Source organism: Centroberyx gerrardi, chromosome 10, assembly GCF_048128805.1.
Source record: "Centroberyx gerrardi isolate f3 chromosome 10, fCenGer3.hap1.cur.20231027, whole genome shotgun sequence".
NCBI classification, from domain to species: domain Eukaryota; kingdom Metazoa; phylum Chordata; class Actinopteri; order Beryciformes; family Berycidae; genus Centroberyx; species Centroberyx gerrardi.
In genome coordinates, this window is record NC_136006.1 from 4,280,583 (window position 1) to 4,299,747 (window position 19,165).

Below are 19,165 nucleotides of genomic sequence, written 5' to 3' on the forward strand. Positions count from 1 at the left end.
AAATGTTTTAGGCCACACTGCATATGAAGATTATAAACAAGCGTACACGGTCATGGGATCTCCAGTCCGGCCAGATGACATGATGTGCTCCATGCTGTGAAATGAAGTCTTCAACATGCGAGCCCAAATTTCACAGCAGGCCTCCCGAGTCGTCCTCATGACACATTTCCATTCACAATTTCCAAGGCATCAGGAAGCTCAGCAGCCATTTAATGCAGTGCATATCATCTATTTGCTTTACTGGAAGAAACAGAGTCCACTCCAATGATACTCATATTTATTCGTTCATTGCATGTCAGTTTTATCTCGTTTGAAAATAGTAATGTATATTGTGAGTATAGAAATTCATACAAATGGAGGAATTCATCGTTTTTTTAATCAAAGTCATTCCATAGTTTTCACAGTGTTAATTTCCATTTAGGAGAGTATTGTGTGGTGTAGAGCAGTCAGTATGATGATTCCTTTGTAATTCAGGCCTTACATTATAGTGTGTTGCATTGCACATCAGAGAGCTTAGACTCGCTCTGGTAAGAAATAACATTGAAATGGGACTTTGTGGTTCATAACTTTTGACAGATGTTGTCCCGTCTCGTCTTTCCTGTCACTTTTCACTGTAATGTCAGCAGAAATGTACTAAAATTATCCAAAAAACAAAAACTGGAAGGCACTTGGAGAGAGCAAACCTCCACCAACGCTGAACAATTCTCCAACTTGCTGTTACACCCAAACACATCGTTCCTATCGCTTAAATTGTAAGTTAAATTGATTTCTTGACACTGAAAACATGCATTTAGGATTTAGAATCAAGTCTCTGTCTCTGTTAGTTTCATAATTGTGGCAAAAAAATGATAATCTGCTAATGACCGAAATCCCAGATCCAAATCAACACCAAAATTCTTCCTTGGACCAAGACTGATCTGTCCACCACATTTCATGGAAAACTGTTCTTCCGTTTTTGAGAAATACTGCTGACAGACAAACAAACTACCCAACAGGTGAAAACATAATATTTGGGCGGAGGTAATCATGAATGTGTTGTACAGATAATAATGAAATACATGGTTAGAGGACCCCTGGCCCATGTCAGCAGTGTTAATCGGAGGTTTTCTGGCTGCCGGTGTCGTGCTGGGTCTTCAGCTGGGCCAGGCCCATCAGCAGCTGGTCCCGCCTCTCCCTCCTGACAGACAGGTGCTGCTGGTCGCTGGGAATCAGCTCACACAACTCCTGTGGACACGAGGAAGGAAACAAAGGATCTGAAGATGACGGGTTCAGAGAAAACAAGTGGATTGTTGGAACAGAGAATAGAGGGTTTTTCAGGTGATGTGATGCAGCCTCTGGCGGCCATATTGGAGGTCAGCTCCTGGGCAACAGTGGCTGAGAATAGCTGGTTGCGTTTCTAAACTTACAACTTGGCGGTATCAGCAGAATTCAATAGACCACTGATTATTATTTATTTTATTTTTTTTTAATTTTGTGTTTTTGTGTGCGAGTATCTGGTCAGTTAGCCATCACTGTCTTGTTGTTAACACATCTGATTAGCACACTAGCTAACGTATCTAGTAGCAGCTAGTGTTAGCATGTTCACATTAACATCAGTGTGTTTGCTGGCTGGTTAGCTAGCTAACAGTTTGTTCAGGTTAACTGAGCTGACTCTTCTCAAGCTACAACTCAGAGTGTTTTGGAGTAGAGACTAGGGCTAAAGACAAGACAGTTTACTGTGTCACAGTAACCAAATCCACCTTATCACATTCACTCTTACTCCTAACGTTTCTCAAAGCAGTTACACCCACACCAGACAATCTTTTTCAGGTATCGCTTATTTTCTTGTCTAGTTGTTATATATTTAGACTTTATTTGCACACAGCCAGTTCTCCACTGCACCTCCATGATGGCTCTAGTGACGGTTGCAGATTTGTGATGCAAAAAGCCTCTATAGCAAGGAATCATCTGTATTTGCCAATAAATAACTGTGGTAATAAAACCCAAGAGGGCATTCTTATTCTTGTTTTTTCCTTGTACCTAACTGCATCACTGTTGTACCCATTATCACAGTAAAGAATCACTAGAAGACTGTGGTTGTACTGGGCAGGTGTGGATGTGTGTAACTGTATGAATATGAAGCAGAAAAAAATGCTCAGTCAACTTTGCCTGGATGAATAACGATTTAAAAAAAGATGGTAATATGGTTTTCATATTACAGCCAACAACCTATGAACTGTGAAAAGTTTTCTTCAAAGCAGAATACATACGTAAAAACATTGCTATTTTTCTCTCAGCTGAAACTTTGTTTACCACATTTTTTTCCCAGGTAGTTCAGTGTGAACAATTTACTGCTCTGGCCGAGTGTGTCCTCACATGACGACCTTCTGTGGCTAACATTTAAACAGCATGTGATTGAGTAATGCCTCATTAGCAGGGAGCTATATGGCGTGGGGGTAGGAAGGAACGCTTGACCTTCAGTCATCCAGAACTAAATGTTCCATTACTGAACATTTCCTCCACTGGACTGAATCAGTAGAGAGAAATGATAAATAAGGTGTTAAAATCTACTTTGCCACCGATCAGCAAATACTGAATCTAAAGCAGTTATCCAGAGCGAGTTAGTTAAGTGAACATGGTAGGAGTTTTCAGCGTCTTGCTCAAGTTCACTTTGACACACAGATGTGGTTTTGCTTATAACATTTTTTTGTCTGGAAAACCATTTTCTGAAGAATAGAGTTCAGAGGGGTTTCTTAAGGATGAAGAGTTTGAAAAGGATCTTCAGAAAGAGTACAAGGCAGCAACTTAATGGATTTAACTTTCAGTAATTTTGTTTAGTAATTGAAAAATATTCTGATATGTGATTAAATTGTTTTAGATTTTATTTATTCTGTTTTATTGTGCATAAGGAATCGGGGGGGGGGGGGGGGGGGGGGGGGCAATCCACATAATGTTTCTGGATTAAAAAAGTCATAAAACCCACAATGTCAGTTCAATGCCTTTTTCTTCTTTCTACGAGCGCGTAGCCTAGACTTTAAAATTATTGAGGCTCTTTCCACCAGGCCACCTTGCTGCCCTTTCCAACAGAGTGCCATAATCAAACTTACTCCAATGATGCTCTTGGCTGCCTCCCCAGTGAACTGCGGGACGGGTCCGAAGCTGGTCAGGACCCTCCTTATACCTTCTCCGTACCGCTTCAGATAGTCCTCCAGACCTGTGGGAGGAGAGCTGGTCAGAGGGGAACGGCCTGGACCACCATGTGAGACCGTAACCAGAAATCTCACAGCAGTTGTTGTCATGTGAAAACCTTGAAACTCCAAATTGTGGTAATTTTAACTTTAACTGGAGGATTACATGGTCTTCTACCTTTTCAAAACCCACTGGATAAACTCAATGCAAATGCATGCAAAATAAGGCTGTTTTTCTTAAGTTCGTCTTAGTTTCTTAGTTCCTGAAAAGTTGGCATTTGGGAGATACAAGGTTTTCACTCAATAGCAACGACATGCATCATAACATACGGCATGTAGTAGACGTCTTGACATTTATTCAAAGCACCTTACAGTTCCTGGAGTGTAAACAGAGTGACCCCAGTGGGAAAGGAAGCCCTAACCCTGGTGATGTTAGTGCCTTGGTCTATTCACTGAGCTACAAAGGAACATGAATCACAATAAAGACTCATAAAGTAAACACATTATTGCTATATCACACGTTATAACAGTGAACAAAACTTTATTCAGTGTCAAAAATCCAGAAGTCCTGCATCCAACATTCTCTGATCTCCTTTTAGGGATGCTACACTTAGCATGTTGTGTTTCTCCAAATGAAGACCACATTTCCCATAAACCCCTTTGCTTCCTGACAAAAAGAGGATGCTACTACTTGCCCCTCCTCCCTTATTTTAAAGAGCAAGAAGAAGAATAACAGCTCTTGATAACAGCAAATATGCATTCTGACAGCGTAAACTAACGTGAAACTGGAATAAAGTGGTTTATTACCTGCAAAGTAAAACGATTAATGTTTTGTGCCGTAAAACAATCTTGCAAAATCCGAGCCGGTGGCAAACAATGTAAAGAACAATGTAAAAAAACAAAGTGTAGAGGCCGCTAGAGGCTGCCAGTCTTCTCAGTGATGGTCTCATTTGTTTACGGCAATTATACTAATGCCTCAAAATGACTGTGGTAATGATTGATTGATGTTAAAATGCCACATGTAGCACCTTTAATTAAATAAACATCCTCTAACACTCTACTGCAACACAGAGCTAATGATGTATGAAGCAACACTGGTCTGCAGAATAACCAAATCAGTGGACATAACATCGTAAATCATGAAGAGGGTCAGTCTTATGGTTTGTTGACATTCTCGCGATAAGGAACTCAGCAGGTTAGGAGAGGATCCTTGAGGAGATAAGAAGCTGAGGTGGAGCAATCACTGCCTGGTCCAAATGTTGAAGGGGGTCATCATCATCACCCAAACGGTTTTTCAATTGATTTACAGAGAAAGTTAAATCATATTAGAAAACTGGAAATTTCTTTTAAAAGCTTTTAGTTTTTTCTTCGACAGTTTCCAATTTCCTTTTTTTTTTTTCTACTGTATCTTTTTTTATACTCAGGTTGACCTTTGAATGTTTACGTGAACCTCGGTGGGTGCAGACTATAGATTACACAGCAGTGTGATAAGTGCCATCTACCTCCAACCAAACTCTCACACGTTTTCTACAGGAGGAACTGCAGGTGTTATTTCAAGCCGTCCACTTTTTTCCTCGTCATGCAGCCTCTCTTTCTCTGTCTCAGTCTGACTTTCGGCTTAAAGTGACCAATGAAAAATGACTTTTTCATCTTGTCGGTTAAATTTCCATGTCATATACACCTATTTAACTTTACTACACCTATTTTCTTGCATTTTTATATGAAATCCCATGACTTTTACTTCCTGGAAAACAATGTATTAATGGATTCCTCATCGTGTACCAGGAGGAGGAAATATAAATACCATCCAAAAAAAACATCACAGACCGTCTCGCCCCTCCGCCCCTCCCATCAAATAAAACTGCCTTTCTCTCCCTAACTGATCTCCCATTGGTTGATCCCTCCCAGCATTATGTCCCGCCCACAAATCCTGTTTCAACAGGAAATAAATAAAATCAAGGAAGTATGATTCTCTCAAAATGTTCCACGTTCCCATAAACCCTGTCGCTTGGAAGTGATTTCTACATCGCTCCTTTCCCTCCTTCCACCATCTGCTGCCAGAAACTCTTTCAGCTTTAGCTCCGTTTGCTCTGGAAGAACAGAACCTCTTCCTGTTTTGTGCCGTAAAGCGATCCAGCAGATTTCCCTCCAGATCCACCAGGTGGAGAAACTATGGAGGATGCAGAGTAGAGGCTGGTAGAGGCTGACAGGCTTCTTGGCAGAGGTGGAGACTCGAGTCACATGACTTGGACTCGAGTCACAGTTTCAATTGCTTGAGACTTGACTTGATGCATGAAGAGAAGACTTGAGACTTGACTTGACTTGGGTTCTGGTGACTTGGGACTTGACTCTGACTTGTACTTTGATGACTTGAAAAAGTTTCTAAAGTCTTGACTTGAGATCTTGTGTTTGTGTAAATGACTTAGATTGAAAGTGATGAGATTTGTTCCAGCAGACGACTGAATTTAAATTCTGTTTTCTGAATTTGTATGGAATGATTGAATTTATTGAAGTTGAAACTGATTCTAGAAATCAAACTCATGATGCTCTTACCAAGTTTTTATCCTATTAAAACCATATTGCATTGAAAAGTCCTAGATATTTAGTTTTCTTTAAGATATTAAACTGATACTGGACTCTTGATTTGTTCTGACTTGACTTGGTAATCTACATTTAGACTTGAGACTTGACTTGAGACTTGTGCCTCAAGACTTGAGACTGACTTGGGACTCGAGCAAAGTTGACTTGGTCACGCCTCTGCTTCTATTACCTTGTTTTTTTTACCGTAATTATACTAATGTCTCAAAATGAATGTGGTGATGATTTACTGAAGTTAAAATGCTATGCTTAGCACCTTTAAACAGTCAGGAACAAAATAAGCATCTTGCTGAGTCTCATGTTTTCTCTGATAAACGGCTCGGCTGTGCAGGGTAAAGCTCTCCTGTGCACGTTTTGGAAAAGCCAAGTCACTGAGGCGGAGCAGACAGAGACCGAGACGGAGAGCCTGAGTGCTCTGCTATCTGATTGGACCGATTTAAGGCCTGGAAGTCACAACAGGAGCAGGTCTTCGAGGACACGGTCATACTACTGTTTCCTGGGTAAAAAAAAAAAAAAAAAGAACCCGCAGTAGAAAGCGTGGGCGGTGTGACAACAGGTAGAGCTGGCTGCTGGTTTGAAGGCCACGGTCCTGGTTCTGGGGGTTTTGGATTACTGGTGTGAGGGAGCGCATTCATCGCTGCCCATCAAAAGACCGCTTTGTTCAGCCGAAACATCTCTCTCTCTCTCTCTCTGTGTGTGTGTGTGTGTGTGTGTGTGTGTGCACAGCCAGGGTTACTCTCTGGGTTTCACACTCCCCTTTGATATTCTCCATCTACCTGACGTTTCACTCTCTCTCTCTCTCTCTCACTCACACACACACACACACACACACACACAAATGCCATGGTACAGTACATGTATGTTGACGAAGGCTGAGACATGTGAGGCATGTGAGGGTCGTCTCTCTCTCTCTCTCTCTCTCTCTCTCTCTCTGTCTCTCTCTCCTCTATCTCTCTCTCTCTCTCTCTCTGTCTCTCTCTCTCTTTCTCTCTCCTCTCTCTCTCTGTCTCTGTCTCTCTCTCTCTCTCTCTCTCCTCTCTGTCTCTCTCTCTCCTCTCTCTGTCTCTCTCTCTCTCTCTCTCTCTCTCTCTGTCTCTCTCTCTCTCTCTCTCTCTCTCCCTCTCTCTTATATAATCAGTAGGCCTCATGGTCTGGTGGATGGACATTACAAATTACAATTATACTGTTGTTACTGTAATTGAGTAGTATTGACTTTTTTTGAGTATTTTTTGATGTTAGTAATTTCACTTACTTAAGTATGTTTTGACTTAAGTATTGTAATTCACAACAAGTTAAATCACTTCTGTTACAGAGTTTCCATAAGCATTGGGAAAACTGTCTGATTGTAATTGTGTTGAATGAATCATGTTGAAACATGCTTTACATCATTCACGCACTTTATACTGTAAAGTTTTTTAAGAACTTAATTTGAACTCTGTCCTCTCGTCCTTTTTGCATTATATCATAAAAAAAAGATCAAAAGAAATCAAAAGAAACATTAAAAGTAACAATATTTTCTTTTATCAAAAAGGAAACTCTAAACTAAATTGTACTCTGCGTACATTTTGAATGAGCTACTCTTTACTTTTACCCTAGTAGGTTTTTACATTAGTAACTTTTCTTCTACTTAAGTAAATTGTCTTCAAAGTAAAGTAGCACTTCTACATGAGTAGGATGTTTTGTTCCTTCCACACTTGGAGGTCTTCAGTCAGGACGTCAGGCAACACGTCAGTTCAGAAGTGGGAGTTTAGTTATCCTTTGTAGGTCATCTGGATTTTTTTAAAAGCCCCTTTCAGTGGGATCTGCACTGATTTGAACAATGACGTACTGTATGTCTGTCTACGACTTCGTATGACTACGCAAAATGGATGGGACTGTGTTGAAACCACTGTGGGTGGGGGTTTTTGCTCCAAAAGAGTACAGGGCGGAAAGTGAGTTTTCAAAGTGAGAAATCTCAGCAACTGGTGAAGTAATTGTTGAGTCACTGGTATTGATCAACAATCCTATCAACCCCACAGATATATTACGGTTGTTTTATGCTATAGGGAAATCAAAATCGTACTTATCGCCCCTTTTAAAAGTGTCTCGGTTGGTGGCCTTCCTTTTGTGTGAGTGGTGAGAGTCAAGAGTGGGAACATTACCTTCAGGTGCATTGAGGTGCATCGTTTCCATGGGACCTATAAAGGCGTAACGCATTCCCAGTCCCTCTGACATCACCAGGTCGATGTCCTTAACTGAGATGACCCCATCCTGGTGGAGCGAGAGGGAAACTGAGTCAGAAACAGACAATTCAGTTCACTGCAGTGACGTGACTGGACTTCATTTCTTTACGCATTTCATTCAATAAACTCGGTACATCATCTGGTTTACATATCTACATACAGATCTATCTATTTAGCATGTTATTTACTTTATGTTATTTATGTTCAGTCACTAGATCTTCCAACTCCACCTCTAAAAACAAACAATCAATTCCTCTATCTGTCAGTTCATATTATTCCCATGATGTCACATGCATTTCCTACCAATATGGTTCTCTACCATACACACAGCTCATTGGCTGTGGCTGTAATTTGATTATAATTACCTTAGTTAATTTATTACAATCACCTACAATCATGAACAGAGAACTGTGAATATAGTTTAAAGAGCCAACAGGCCAAACCCAGAGCCACTGAAATCAGCCCAGTGTTCCCCGGTGGATCAATAAGCCGATGCTGCTCTGACACAAACACAACTCCAGCCAGTGAGCTCCGGTTTTCACTAAACTGTCGCTTCCAGGGAGTAAAAACGTAATTGCTGTCGGCTTGACAAAGTCCTCGCTTTTTAGCCGCAAGACTTTGGACCAAACCGATTCCCTCCGAGCCCATCAGAGCCTCGAAAAACTACTCCCACCATATCAGGTTTCCCTAATCGGCCAATTCTGTGTCCTGAGGATAATGCGGAAGGTACAGTGAGGAGAGGGACTGAAGGATGGGAGGGGGGGGTGAAGGGGTGGAAGGAAACAGGGGCGTCTGCCAGCCAGTCCTGTGCCTGCTTCACCCCCTCCTCTGCTCAGATGTCTTTGGGTTAGAGATACCTGTTGGCCGGCCGGGGAGGAAATCAAAGCTCGGACACAGATATGGAGAGCAGGGTGAGCAAGAGGAGAGGGAGGGGGGGGTGGAGGGGGTGGGGGGGGACAGGGTCGTCTTTGTTTGGGTCCTGCGTCCAACAACGGGCCTGTTATCTGAGGGGCGCGGGGCGGCAGCAGGTGAAAAGGGGTCTTTCCTCCGCCGTAATCACCGGGGGCAACCGGCCGCTTTCTCAGCCGCTCTGCTTTCCACCGCTGGCCCTGACTCAAAGGCCAGTTTCTGTGTGTGTGTGTGTGTGTGTGTGTTAGGAGGGGGGTGTCTCTGTTACGCAAGAAGGACAACAAGGCTGCGCTCACACTGTAGGTCTTCATGCTCAATTCTGAAATGCTGCTAATATTAGATTTTTTTTGGATGACTGTTCATTTCTATTCTAGGATGAAACCCAGATCTGATGCCAATATGAGCTGACAGTGATGTTGAAAAGACGCACATGCTCAGATTAATAATATCAAACAACATCACATCCGTTTTTGTATCTACGCTTCTCCTGCTTGTTTCCAACACATTTCAGTTACAGCACGTGCCTTTGAGTTTTGACTGAACTGAGACGTTTCCCCAAATACAAATCAAATCGTCTTTTTCTTGTCTTTCGTTCCATCGTTGTGTCTCGTTGTCCTCCATGCTAACACTGCTCAGCCAAGCTGCTGTGGACAGAATTATAGCAGCTGTCTCAGGTGAATGATGTGACTTGTTGTTGTTGTTGATGTTACAAACTCCGATTTGAGCGTTCAAATACAAGTCGCCTGTCAAGTCGCATGACTCGGGATCTGATTTCACACCACATATCCATGTGTTCCAGATCACAATTGAAAAAATGTGACTCCATGCAGCTTTTTGCTGTTCACACTGATTAGAAAACATGAGATCACAGTCACATGTGAGGGGGAAAAAAAAATCTGAATTCAGCTGAAGTGTGAACGCAGCACATGTAACCCCTCTGCTGTAAGACTCATGCAGCAGCTGTTAAACACAGTATTGAGTTTGTGGTACAGAGGACGACCATGTAAGATAAGATAAGATAAGATAAGATCTACTTTTATTGTCCCTGTGGGGAAATTTGCCTTGGACAAACTACCAGCTTCTCTCAACTATAATATCTATAACTTAAAATAGATTCTTCTCAACTCTGAAGTAAACGTGCAGCTCATTATTCAACAGCAGAAAGTAATGCCACAACAATAGGACCGATGCATGCACCGATGTCACTTTTTCAATGCCGATACCGATTACGAGTATGAAAGTTTAAGTATCGGCCGATACTGAGTACCGATCCGATCCGTTACTTTTTACTGAACACTGCAGGCTTACTTCCTTAGGTTGGGGTCAATGGACAAAATTATTGAGATAAAATCCTTGTTTTTCCCACTGTTTGAGAAATACAGGCTTCTATGTGCCACAAATGCATAAAATCAAGACAGTTTGCTTTTATTTCTTACATGTTACTCATGGCTTTCGGTATCAGATTTTAGTCTTGGGTAAAATCTCTGATACCGATATTCCATTTTAGCCTGGTATCTCGGTATCGGTGCATCCCTACACAACAGTGAACTTAATCTGCAGCTGAATACCTGCCCACCGGCGAGATCACAGGCTCTAATCCCCACACCGGCTGGAAAACCAAGGCAGGGAACTGAAGAAGTAAAATCACTCTCTCCCTCCTCCTCCTCTCTCCCATTCTGCCTATTACACTGATTTGCATACTGTCCTGTGCAGCAGAAATCTTTGAAAAATGCAAGTTGACAACCACTGCTAAGAATTTCTCTCAGGGTAATCCATCAGTCTACACCCAGATTGCATGTTGTCTTTGCTATTTTTGTGTAGTTGATAGCTGATATTGTCAAAGCCAAACCATAACACACCGTGAAAAGTTATACAATTGTCCAGTTCCTCTTAATTCCTGAAGAATTGTCTGCATCAAGGCTGTTTTATTTTATCTCATTCCTATTACTTGTTAATTCTGCATTTTGTTGTTTTTGTACCATTTTCCTCCTTGCTTAGTTTTGAAGTAATTTGTGTAATTGATTGTAATTTATTCTTCTCTCCCTTTTTGGGGTGACATTTTGTTATGGATTTCTTTATCTCACTTTGTATGCTCTTTGTATCAATTTTACATCTTTCCCTCTCTCTTTTGCTGGTGTATTAGTACAAATAAAATGTAAACACTGAACAAAAACTGAAAGTGTCTGTTAATAAAGATGTGAGGTGTCTTGGCCTCACAGGATCTCAGTGGCAGCCTGCAGGTAAATATGACAGAAGTTGTCACCTTCTGCTACTCATGCATAGCTTCAAAGAAAGTTCGAGGCCAAACCAGAACGGACCGGATTCCCGAACTGTGACTTCACAACTCGACACGCCCCACAGCCACTTATTACTTTGGATGGGTAAGGTGTGTGTGTGTGTGTGTGTGTGTGTGTGTGTGTGAGAGAGAGAGCATGTGATATGTGTTTGGGAGAGAGAGAGACAGAGACAGAGAGAGAGAGAGAGAGAGAGAGAGAGAGAGAGAGAGAGAGAGAGAGAGAGAACCCTCGCATGCCTCAGCCTTCGTCAACATACATGTACTGTACCATGGCATTTGTGTATGTGTGTGTGTGTGTGAGAGAGAGAGAGAAAGTGAAACGTCAGGTAGATGGAGAATATCAAAGGGGATAAACTGTGTATGAGAAACGGATCATTTCTATTAAAAATAAGAAAAAAAGAGAGGAAAAAAAGAAAAGGCAAGGAGGGAAATACATTACCACAAAACGGATACGTCCGGTCACGCTAGTTAGAAGGATAGATAGGTGTTTGATAATGTCAGCAATAACATGTCAGCCTTGAGTGTGACTTCAGATCTCAGATACAAACTGAATCAATATTACCCAAAGGGGAAAAATCATTGATAAAATCAAGCCTCGTCCTGTTCGAGACTAGAACATCCAAACTGAAAAATCACGTTGACCTACAACAAGCCTGAATCGATGTCTTTGAAACCAGTCAGTTACACTTTAACAGACTATTTGGCCTCAAACTGGAAAAAACATCCATCTTAACAAGTCATTTAGTCTCATATTCAGCCTTCAAATCTTATTTTTCTCAAACCAAGAGAAACATTCTGCAGTGAAGAGAGATAACTCCACTTGTTTCCAATGCAGCTTCACTTGTTTCAGCAGTTTTCTAGAACAGTGTCAGTCTGTTGAAACCAGTCAGAATAAGGCAGATCACTGCACTGCTATCAAGAAAATGACACTTGATTCTACTAAATTCTTGAAACAAGTTGATTTGCATTGGAAACAAGTGAAATTATCTAGCACCACTGGCAGATTTTTTCACTTATTTTAAGAAAATTACGATTTTAGGACTCAATAATAATGAATAATCACTGAAATTAGATTTTTCGCAGTGTGACGCACTAGCTAATGTAAAAGTCACATATTAACATTTGGGATAAGGCCACCGGCTCTTTTGCTGATTCCAGTACAGCTTGAAAAAGAAGATGCTTGTCGTTCATTTGTATTTGAATGGAAGTCTAAGCCTCCATGTTCTTGACCTGACTGTCCCCTGTCGCTGCCCCTCTGTCTGTGGTGTAAAGTGTTGCAGGACAGTGGGATGGAGTCCAGGTCGGGCCGGTTCAGCTAGTTCACCTGCTGTCGGCCCGAGCGCCAAATAAAGATTCACAGACAATCTCTATCTGCAGTCGCCAACAGACTCAGGAAATGAGCGGGTCCGAGTTCTCCTGATGCAGGTCAGCTAACGCCCCAGATATCTGACCTGATTCAAAGTCAAGCCCTCATGCTGATCCCTGCTCTATCTGACATCTGACAGTGAGTAATGTTCCAGAGTGTTTATCAACAAGAGGAACTGCAAAACACTCTCGCCAACTTTGTCCCATATTTTTAAAACTGTGCGACATTTTTATTATTAACTAAGAAAGCTGTTGAAACTGATGTTGGTACTGATGAGAATAGTATTAAGCAGTGGGTAGCTGGTAATATTTACCACAATGTAAGAATGGAGCCCTAAACATTTTAGCTGTGCAAAATAAAGCTACTTTTATTGAGTCTATTGAGTTTCACTTAAAACTGAAAGCCACCTTGAGTGCCACCTGTTTTGAAAGTTGTAAAAAACTGGTTTTATTACAAAACTGGTCTGAAGAAGATATATGGTGTCTGTGGAGGATGTGAGCGCTTTACGGCTCCTCAGCTATGCAAAAAGCAGAGCAGCTAGGTCTGAATCTGTACTGCATGGTGTTCCTACAACAGCAGCACCGCTGAATTGAATTATATACTTCTGTTGTCCAGTTTAGTTTTGAATTTGCTTGTCATCTTGATTCTTATTTTTTTGTTTGTTTATTTGTTTCTTTCTTTCGTTTGTTGCGTCACAAATCTCCTAGCGACCGCGACTGGCGCCGTCATTTGGGTCCCTGGGCTAGAATAACAAAGAGACCTGAAAAAAGGGTGTGGTTGTGGTTTGGGTGTAGATAAATTCAGTAATAAGTTCTAAGTAAAAGTGAATAGTCTGATGATCTAGATTTGTTTCCAAATGTAGTTTACAGCTAGCTAACTGTAAAACAAACTGTTAGCTAGCTAACTAGCCAGTGAGCTAATTTAGCAAAGCAACCGATAACATAACATGTGACTAGCCACTGCTAATGCTAGCTTCTAACAGATAAGATATCTAATGTACAAATCAAAAGTGGTTACAAGAACACTGATGGTTAACTGAACAGATACTGTATTTAGCTAGCTAACAAGCTGACATTATCTAAACACTAAATAAATCAGATTGATCAGAGGTGAAATGATCAGTTCCCAGTCAGAAACAGCACAGCATGTCTATTGAGTTCTGCTGAGACAAAGGCGTACGTTTAGAAACACAACCAGTGGGTCACAGCCACTGTTGCCCAACGTCTGAGGACCTCCAATATGGCCGCCAGAGGCTGCGTTACATCACCTGAAAACCTCTAAAAGCACCCAAGGAGTTTTTCTTTATCTCACCTTTATCACATTTGTTTTTCTTCTTCCTGTGCTTTTATCATTGTATTTCATTATTGTGTTTTCTATCATTTTTATTGCTGCCTCTATGCTGTATCGCTATAAACAGTGAGAAAGAAAAACAGTGAGCATAAACTATAAACTTTCCTTTTGTCTGGTTCCTGTGAATCAGCTGATCAAAATGCTCTTGGACGCACGTGAAGGAAACAACCCAGCAGGCTCCAGAGCAGCCGCTCAGCTGGAGCTCCTCCCAGGTCAAAGTTTGGGACAGTAACAGCAATGTGGCAGTTTTGTCAGCTAGGACCCAAGGGTGCCCTCAGGGTTCATCTGCCTCCGCTGGTGCCTCACGGGTGGGGCGCGAGTAAGCGGTCCGAACACGGTATGGAATGTCATGTAGATATGTGTCTGAGTTCCCGCAGGTCTGTGTGAAGACACAAATATCACACGCTGGATGTATGGATGCTGAGCTGCTGCCAGCGCAGTCAGGAGGCGAGAAACACGCAATCTCTGCTTCACTTCCTTGAACTGCACTCAGCAAATACATTCCCAGTAACACCGGGCCAGTGGAACGTGACTCTCAGCGGCTGTGACTGAGCTCACAAGGACTTTCACCAGACTGCAGACACACTTGGCTCATCTGTGAACCGTGAAGTCCCTCTTTAAAGGTCTCTTCTGGGTCGATGAGATTCCAGAGCCATTCAAGGAACGCAGAAGAATGTAAACTTCTAAACTCCTGCAGTGGGTCTAAAACACTGGACTTCAGCTTCAGTATGAGAGCAGTATGACAACAGCACTTTTGGAGGCTGTGTCACATTCCAGTTTGGAGTGACACTGTGCTCAAATGTTAAGAAAAATGATACCAAAGAAAAATCATTTAATTACTTCATTAACACTAGAAGCGCTAAAGGACTTTAGGGGTCTAAGAGAAGGTCAACAAGCCATTAATTGAAGGGGGTGAAAATAATTAAATAAATAACTATTTCCTTGTCTTTGGAAATCGAACAACATTGGTTTGTGCAGAAAGTAGGTCAAGGAAAAGTCATGGAGGAACATTTAGAAACCTGAGATTATTTCAGTTGTAAAATTCAAAGAAAGAAATATAATCCTGCACACTGTCTACACTTGCGTAATACTTCATTGCGGTGTTTTGGTCATAGGGCCCGAACATGTTTTCCTGATGAAGTGTCTACCTTTCTGGTTTTTGTCCTGCACACCTGTCACTCAAAGACCTTTATTTTTTCTCCAATTCTAAAACAGCAGTCAACTGACAGCTCTTGGCCTTTGTAGTGTTAAAATTCAATTTCATGAGCTTACAGTGCAACCAGTTCCTCAGTTCTAATTCAGTCTGAGCCCTCGGTGTTTGCTGAATCTTTTAGTGACAAGTGTGTGTAGGGTTGAAGGTGAGGAGGCAGAGAGGAAGAGAGACCTGATGAGCGGCTCCTGAACCCCACAGATATATATATACGTATCCCCTGGTGTCTGTTAGCAGGTTGAGAGCCTGGGGAAAGACGAGCAGAAGCCGTCAGACAGGTGTGCCGACGAGCCGGAGGTTTTATAAGTCTGTCGAGAGTTCAGTATAAATTGACTGTGACACAGAAAGAGTAAAGACTATAATTTCCCCTGCTGTCTGTGCTTCTGTATTAGACTACACCTGTACACACACAAAAGGGTTCGTGGGACATTTTCAAGCAATCATTCACTTGGCGCGTCCCTGAGAAAATCGGCCGCCTCGAAAAAGAATTCACAGATGAACTGAACTCCATCCGGCTTGATCTCGCCGCGCCGCTGATCATCAAAAACCTGCCGTCTAACGAAACCGACGCCGCGGTTTTTTGATGCACGTGCACAAAGGTTAGGATGCAAATGGCGCTCATCCAAACTTGAGGTTTTTCGTCCTGCATGGAATGACAAACTAATGAATGAAAAACATGCGCTATAGTCTCCACTGCCAGGGTTTCTCTGAGCTAATTCCTGTTCGGTAGCGAAGATTCCTTGAAACCCTCCCTGTACTCAGCTCTCCGTTTACTGCTAATGGTCTCACATGTTGCAAACCGCTGCCTAAAAACACAATAAATCACCTTTAAGAAGTCACATAGAGATGCAGCAGTTGACCTTCGCAGGAGGTAACAGAGCTAATCCAGTGGGCCAGCCTGTTCTGACGGTCCGTGTGCATTCCTCTGGACGACAACACTCAGATCTGATTGGAAGCCTGTCAGTACAGCAGATGACCTAAAAAAATAAGTCACTGCTCGCCGCCACAAATCAACAGTCTTAATTCTATGGATTCTGGCTTTGGAAAAAGGTTGGGAGGTTTTTCATACTCTCAAAAATCAAACTGGGCTGACTTAGACTGTAGGAATAACATGTGAAGTGGTGTTGGTCTTTAAATAAACTGGTGACGATATTATTTTTCCACCCATCGTAACCATAGCTACATAAACAAATGTGATGTCTCTCTCCCATGATGCACTGTTTCTTCTTTAGTGAGATTCCCTTTTAGAGACAGGATCCATTCGACCCTGTCTGGTATATCACTGCCATTTTGCCGCGGCGAGCATATTTCACCACACTGCATTACAATTTTCCATCAAATGTGTCACAAAAGGTAATGATCGATCGATTGTTTGCCAAATGACATTCCCAAAGAAGAGATCAATTATTCTGTTGAGCAACAGAATCAAAAAATCTTTCCCGAAATCTCTGTCATGACCAGTTTTAGTGTAATAATGAATGTAACTTTGAGTGTAATTTTAATACACTCACCTCTCTACACACTGCTGGGAGAAATTTACATTAACAAGCATTATCAAAAATCATGCACACAATTCAATCGCAGTGTGTGTGTGTGTGTGTGTGTGTGTGACCTGGCGTAAGTGTTTACTGGTAGTTAATAATTCAATTACAAAGAAATCAGTTTGCATATTAGTGACTAACCTCTCTGCGCGCACAAACACATTTACGTCATACACATTGCCCTTTCATTCTTTGTTTAACTGAGAATAAAAATGAGGGAGAGTCTGATGAGTAACATACATGATCAGACCCATCAAAACCAACAAGCAGAAGCATGTCCATCCACATCACAGAGTCACACAGATCAGTGATGAAATTTCCATGCAGTGTGAAAATACACGTGATGGATGAACTGCATACAGCAGCAGCCAGGAGCAGAAATCCCCCGATTCATCCTCCATCTGTCCTGCATCAGAGCGTCAAAATGATTTCCTGAGTGTGAAGCCAAATTAGTGAATTGTAACGTAAAATTTGGATGTTATTCAACCAGCTAGTCACCAGACTGTTCCTCCCGGTGTCTCAGAAGAGAAACACCTGATTATCTGAACAATTCCTCCTGGGGACGGAGCAAAAGTGCAGCAATGGTTCAGCAAGCACGCAGTAAAAAGTTGGACTTTTTCAGCCTCTACATCTGAATGTTCAACACTCTTTACAGATGCCTCTTAGTTATAGATGAACTGCGGTTGTTTGTTTTGGCTCGTGACCCATTGAAACTAACCGATGCCTCCTCACCTCCTCATCACAGGCTGCATGCACAGCGGTGAACCGTTCAACCAAAGAATGATTTTCCCTTTTCAGTTTGTTTTATTTGATTATCAGAGGAGGCCAAGAGGCTGAAAACTATTCAGTACTTCACAAGAAACAAGCAAAAATTAGAGAAAAATCAGAAAAAACACACACGATATTAAATTTGTATAGCAGAAATATGTTCTTTTCCTATCCCATAAATCATCTTGTGACCCCCCAAAATTATCTTGAGACCCTCTGGAGGGTCCCGACCCCAATGGTTCAGAACCACTGTATTAACCTATGGAAAAGTATTGCAAGTACACAATAATGCTATGTGAGAAGTTAATGAAAATCTCCCAAATACATAATGTACATAAAAGGGTGTAACGGCATGATGGAAGCACAAAGGTACAAACATAACAGTGTCATTACATCCTTGTGAGTGCATTATGTATTAGGAAGGTTTTTACTCTCACAGGATTATTGTGTACTAACAACACGTCTCCTCAGGTTAACACTAGGAGTTTAATGATTCAGTACTACAACGATTCAATTTTGATTCAGCGCATCATAAAATCTCACATTGTAGCCAATTTCGATACTTCAAATTTTTTTTATAACTCTACAAATGTAATTTGTAAAAAGCAACTTAACTGATTCAGTCAGCAATAATTAAACATATACTGTATATATATAAACCTTACACCAAGGTACTAGTTCACAGCATTACATTTATTTTCAAGGCAAAGCTTCAAATGACAACAGCTCAATGTTTCTATAGTATTTTTTCTTAGTAACTCTTTCTCTATTTATCTCTGCAGAACATAGAGCAAAACACAAAACACCTTAATGTGTCATTGATCAATATTAATCGGTCCCATCTTTTCAAATCAATGAAGCTGGCTTTCTACTTCAGATCGATACCTCGCGACGCATCGATGCTTTCTTACAGCCTAGTTATTAACCAGGTTAACACACTGGAACAAGGCCACAGAAACTTGTTACACAATCTCCTCTGCTGGAATGAGAAGCAGCTGACTGACAGCAGCTCCTCATCTGTTGATAAGTGACATCTGATAATGAGAAGAGACTTGTGGTGAAGTTTAAAGACCGATTACACCGATGAAAACAAGCGTCTCCTGTCCCATTAAGGAGTCTCTCCGTCCGGACACACCCAGGCTGTTTATGCATTTTGTTGTTTGTGTACTGATGTCATTTGGTTTCACCTGTCAGTTCAATTCAAGGAGCTTTATTGGCATGAAATACAAAAGCACTTATTGCCAAAGCAAACCTGTCTCTGTTTGTCCTCTTTAGTTTTTAAAATCTTTTGTTTTTTTGGGGGTGTTTTGGGGTTTATAAGCCCCTCGGAGTTTTTCTGTCTCGCCTGCAGTTTGCATTTTTTTCTCTTCTTCTTTGGTGTATGTGTGTATGCGTATGTATGTGTGTGTGTGTGTGTGTGTGTATGTGTGTGAGAAGGGGTCCAGTCATTGTGCATCTGATACACTGATACACTGTAACTCAGGTGTACAGTACCGCCGGGGCCAAGGACACAATATGCTGATTGAGCTGTGAAAGGACCGGTCTTTGTTACACTTTTCTACCACAAAGGACAGAGAAAAGACATTGTAATGAAGAGAGGGGATCCAAATACTAAATACTCCACTAAAGCTGCACTGTGCTGAGAGAGAGAGAGAGAGAGAGAGAGAGAGAGAGAGAGGGGGGGGGGGGGGTGAGGGAGAGAGAGAGAGAGAGAGAGGGAGAGAGAGAGAGAGAGAGA

At 41.7% G+C, this 19,165-nt stretch overlaps 1 protein-coding gene across 1 annotated transcript in view; it reads right to left on the minus strand.

The window, feature by feature from the left end:
- Positions 1-300: 300 nt before the first annotated feature.
- The window catches only part of cryl1 (crystallin, lambda 1), a 36,016-nt gene continuing 17,151 nt past the window's right edge, over positions 301-19,165 (minus strand). The window contains exons 7-9 of the mRNA XM_078286013.1: positions 7,907-8,015; positions 3,087-3,193; positions 301-1,224 (exon numbers count right to left, since the gene is read on the minus strand). Coding sequence (XP_078142139.1) covers positions 1,093-1,224; positions 3,087-3,193; positions 7,907-8,015 — 348 coding nt within the window. The 3' untranslated portion in view covers positions 301-1,092. The remainder of the gene's footprint in view (positions 1,225-3,086; positions 3,194-7,906; positions 8,016-19,165) is intronic.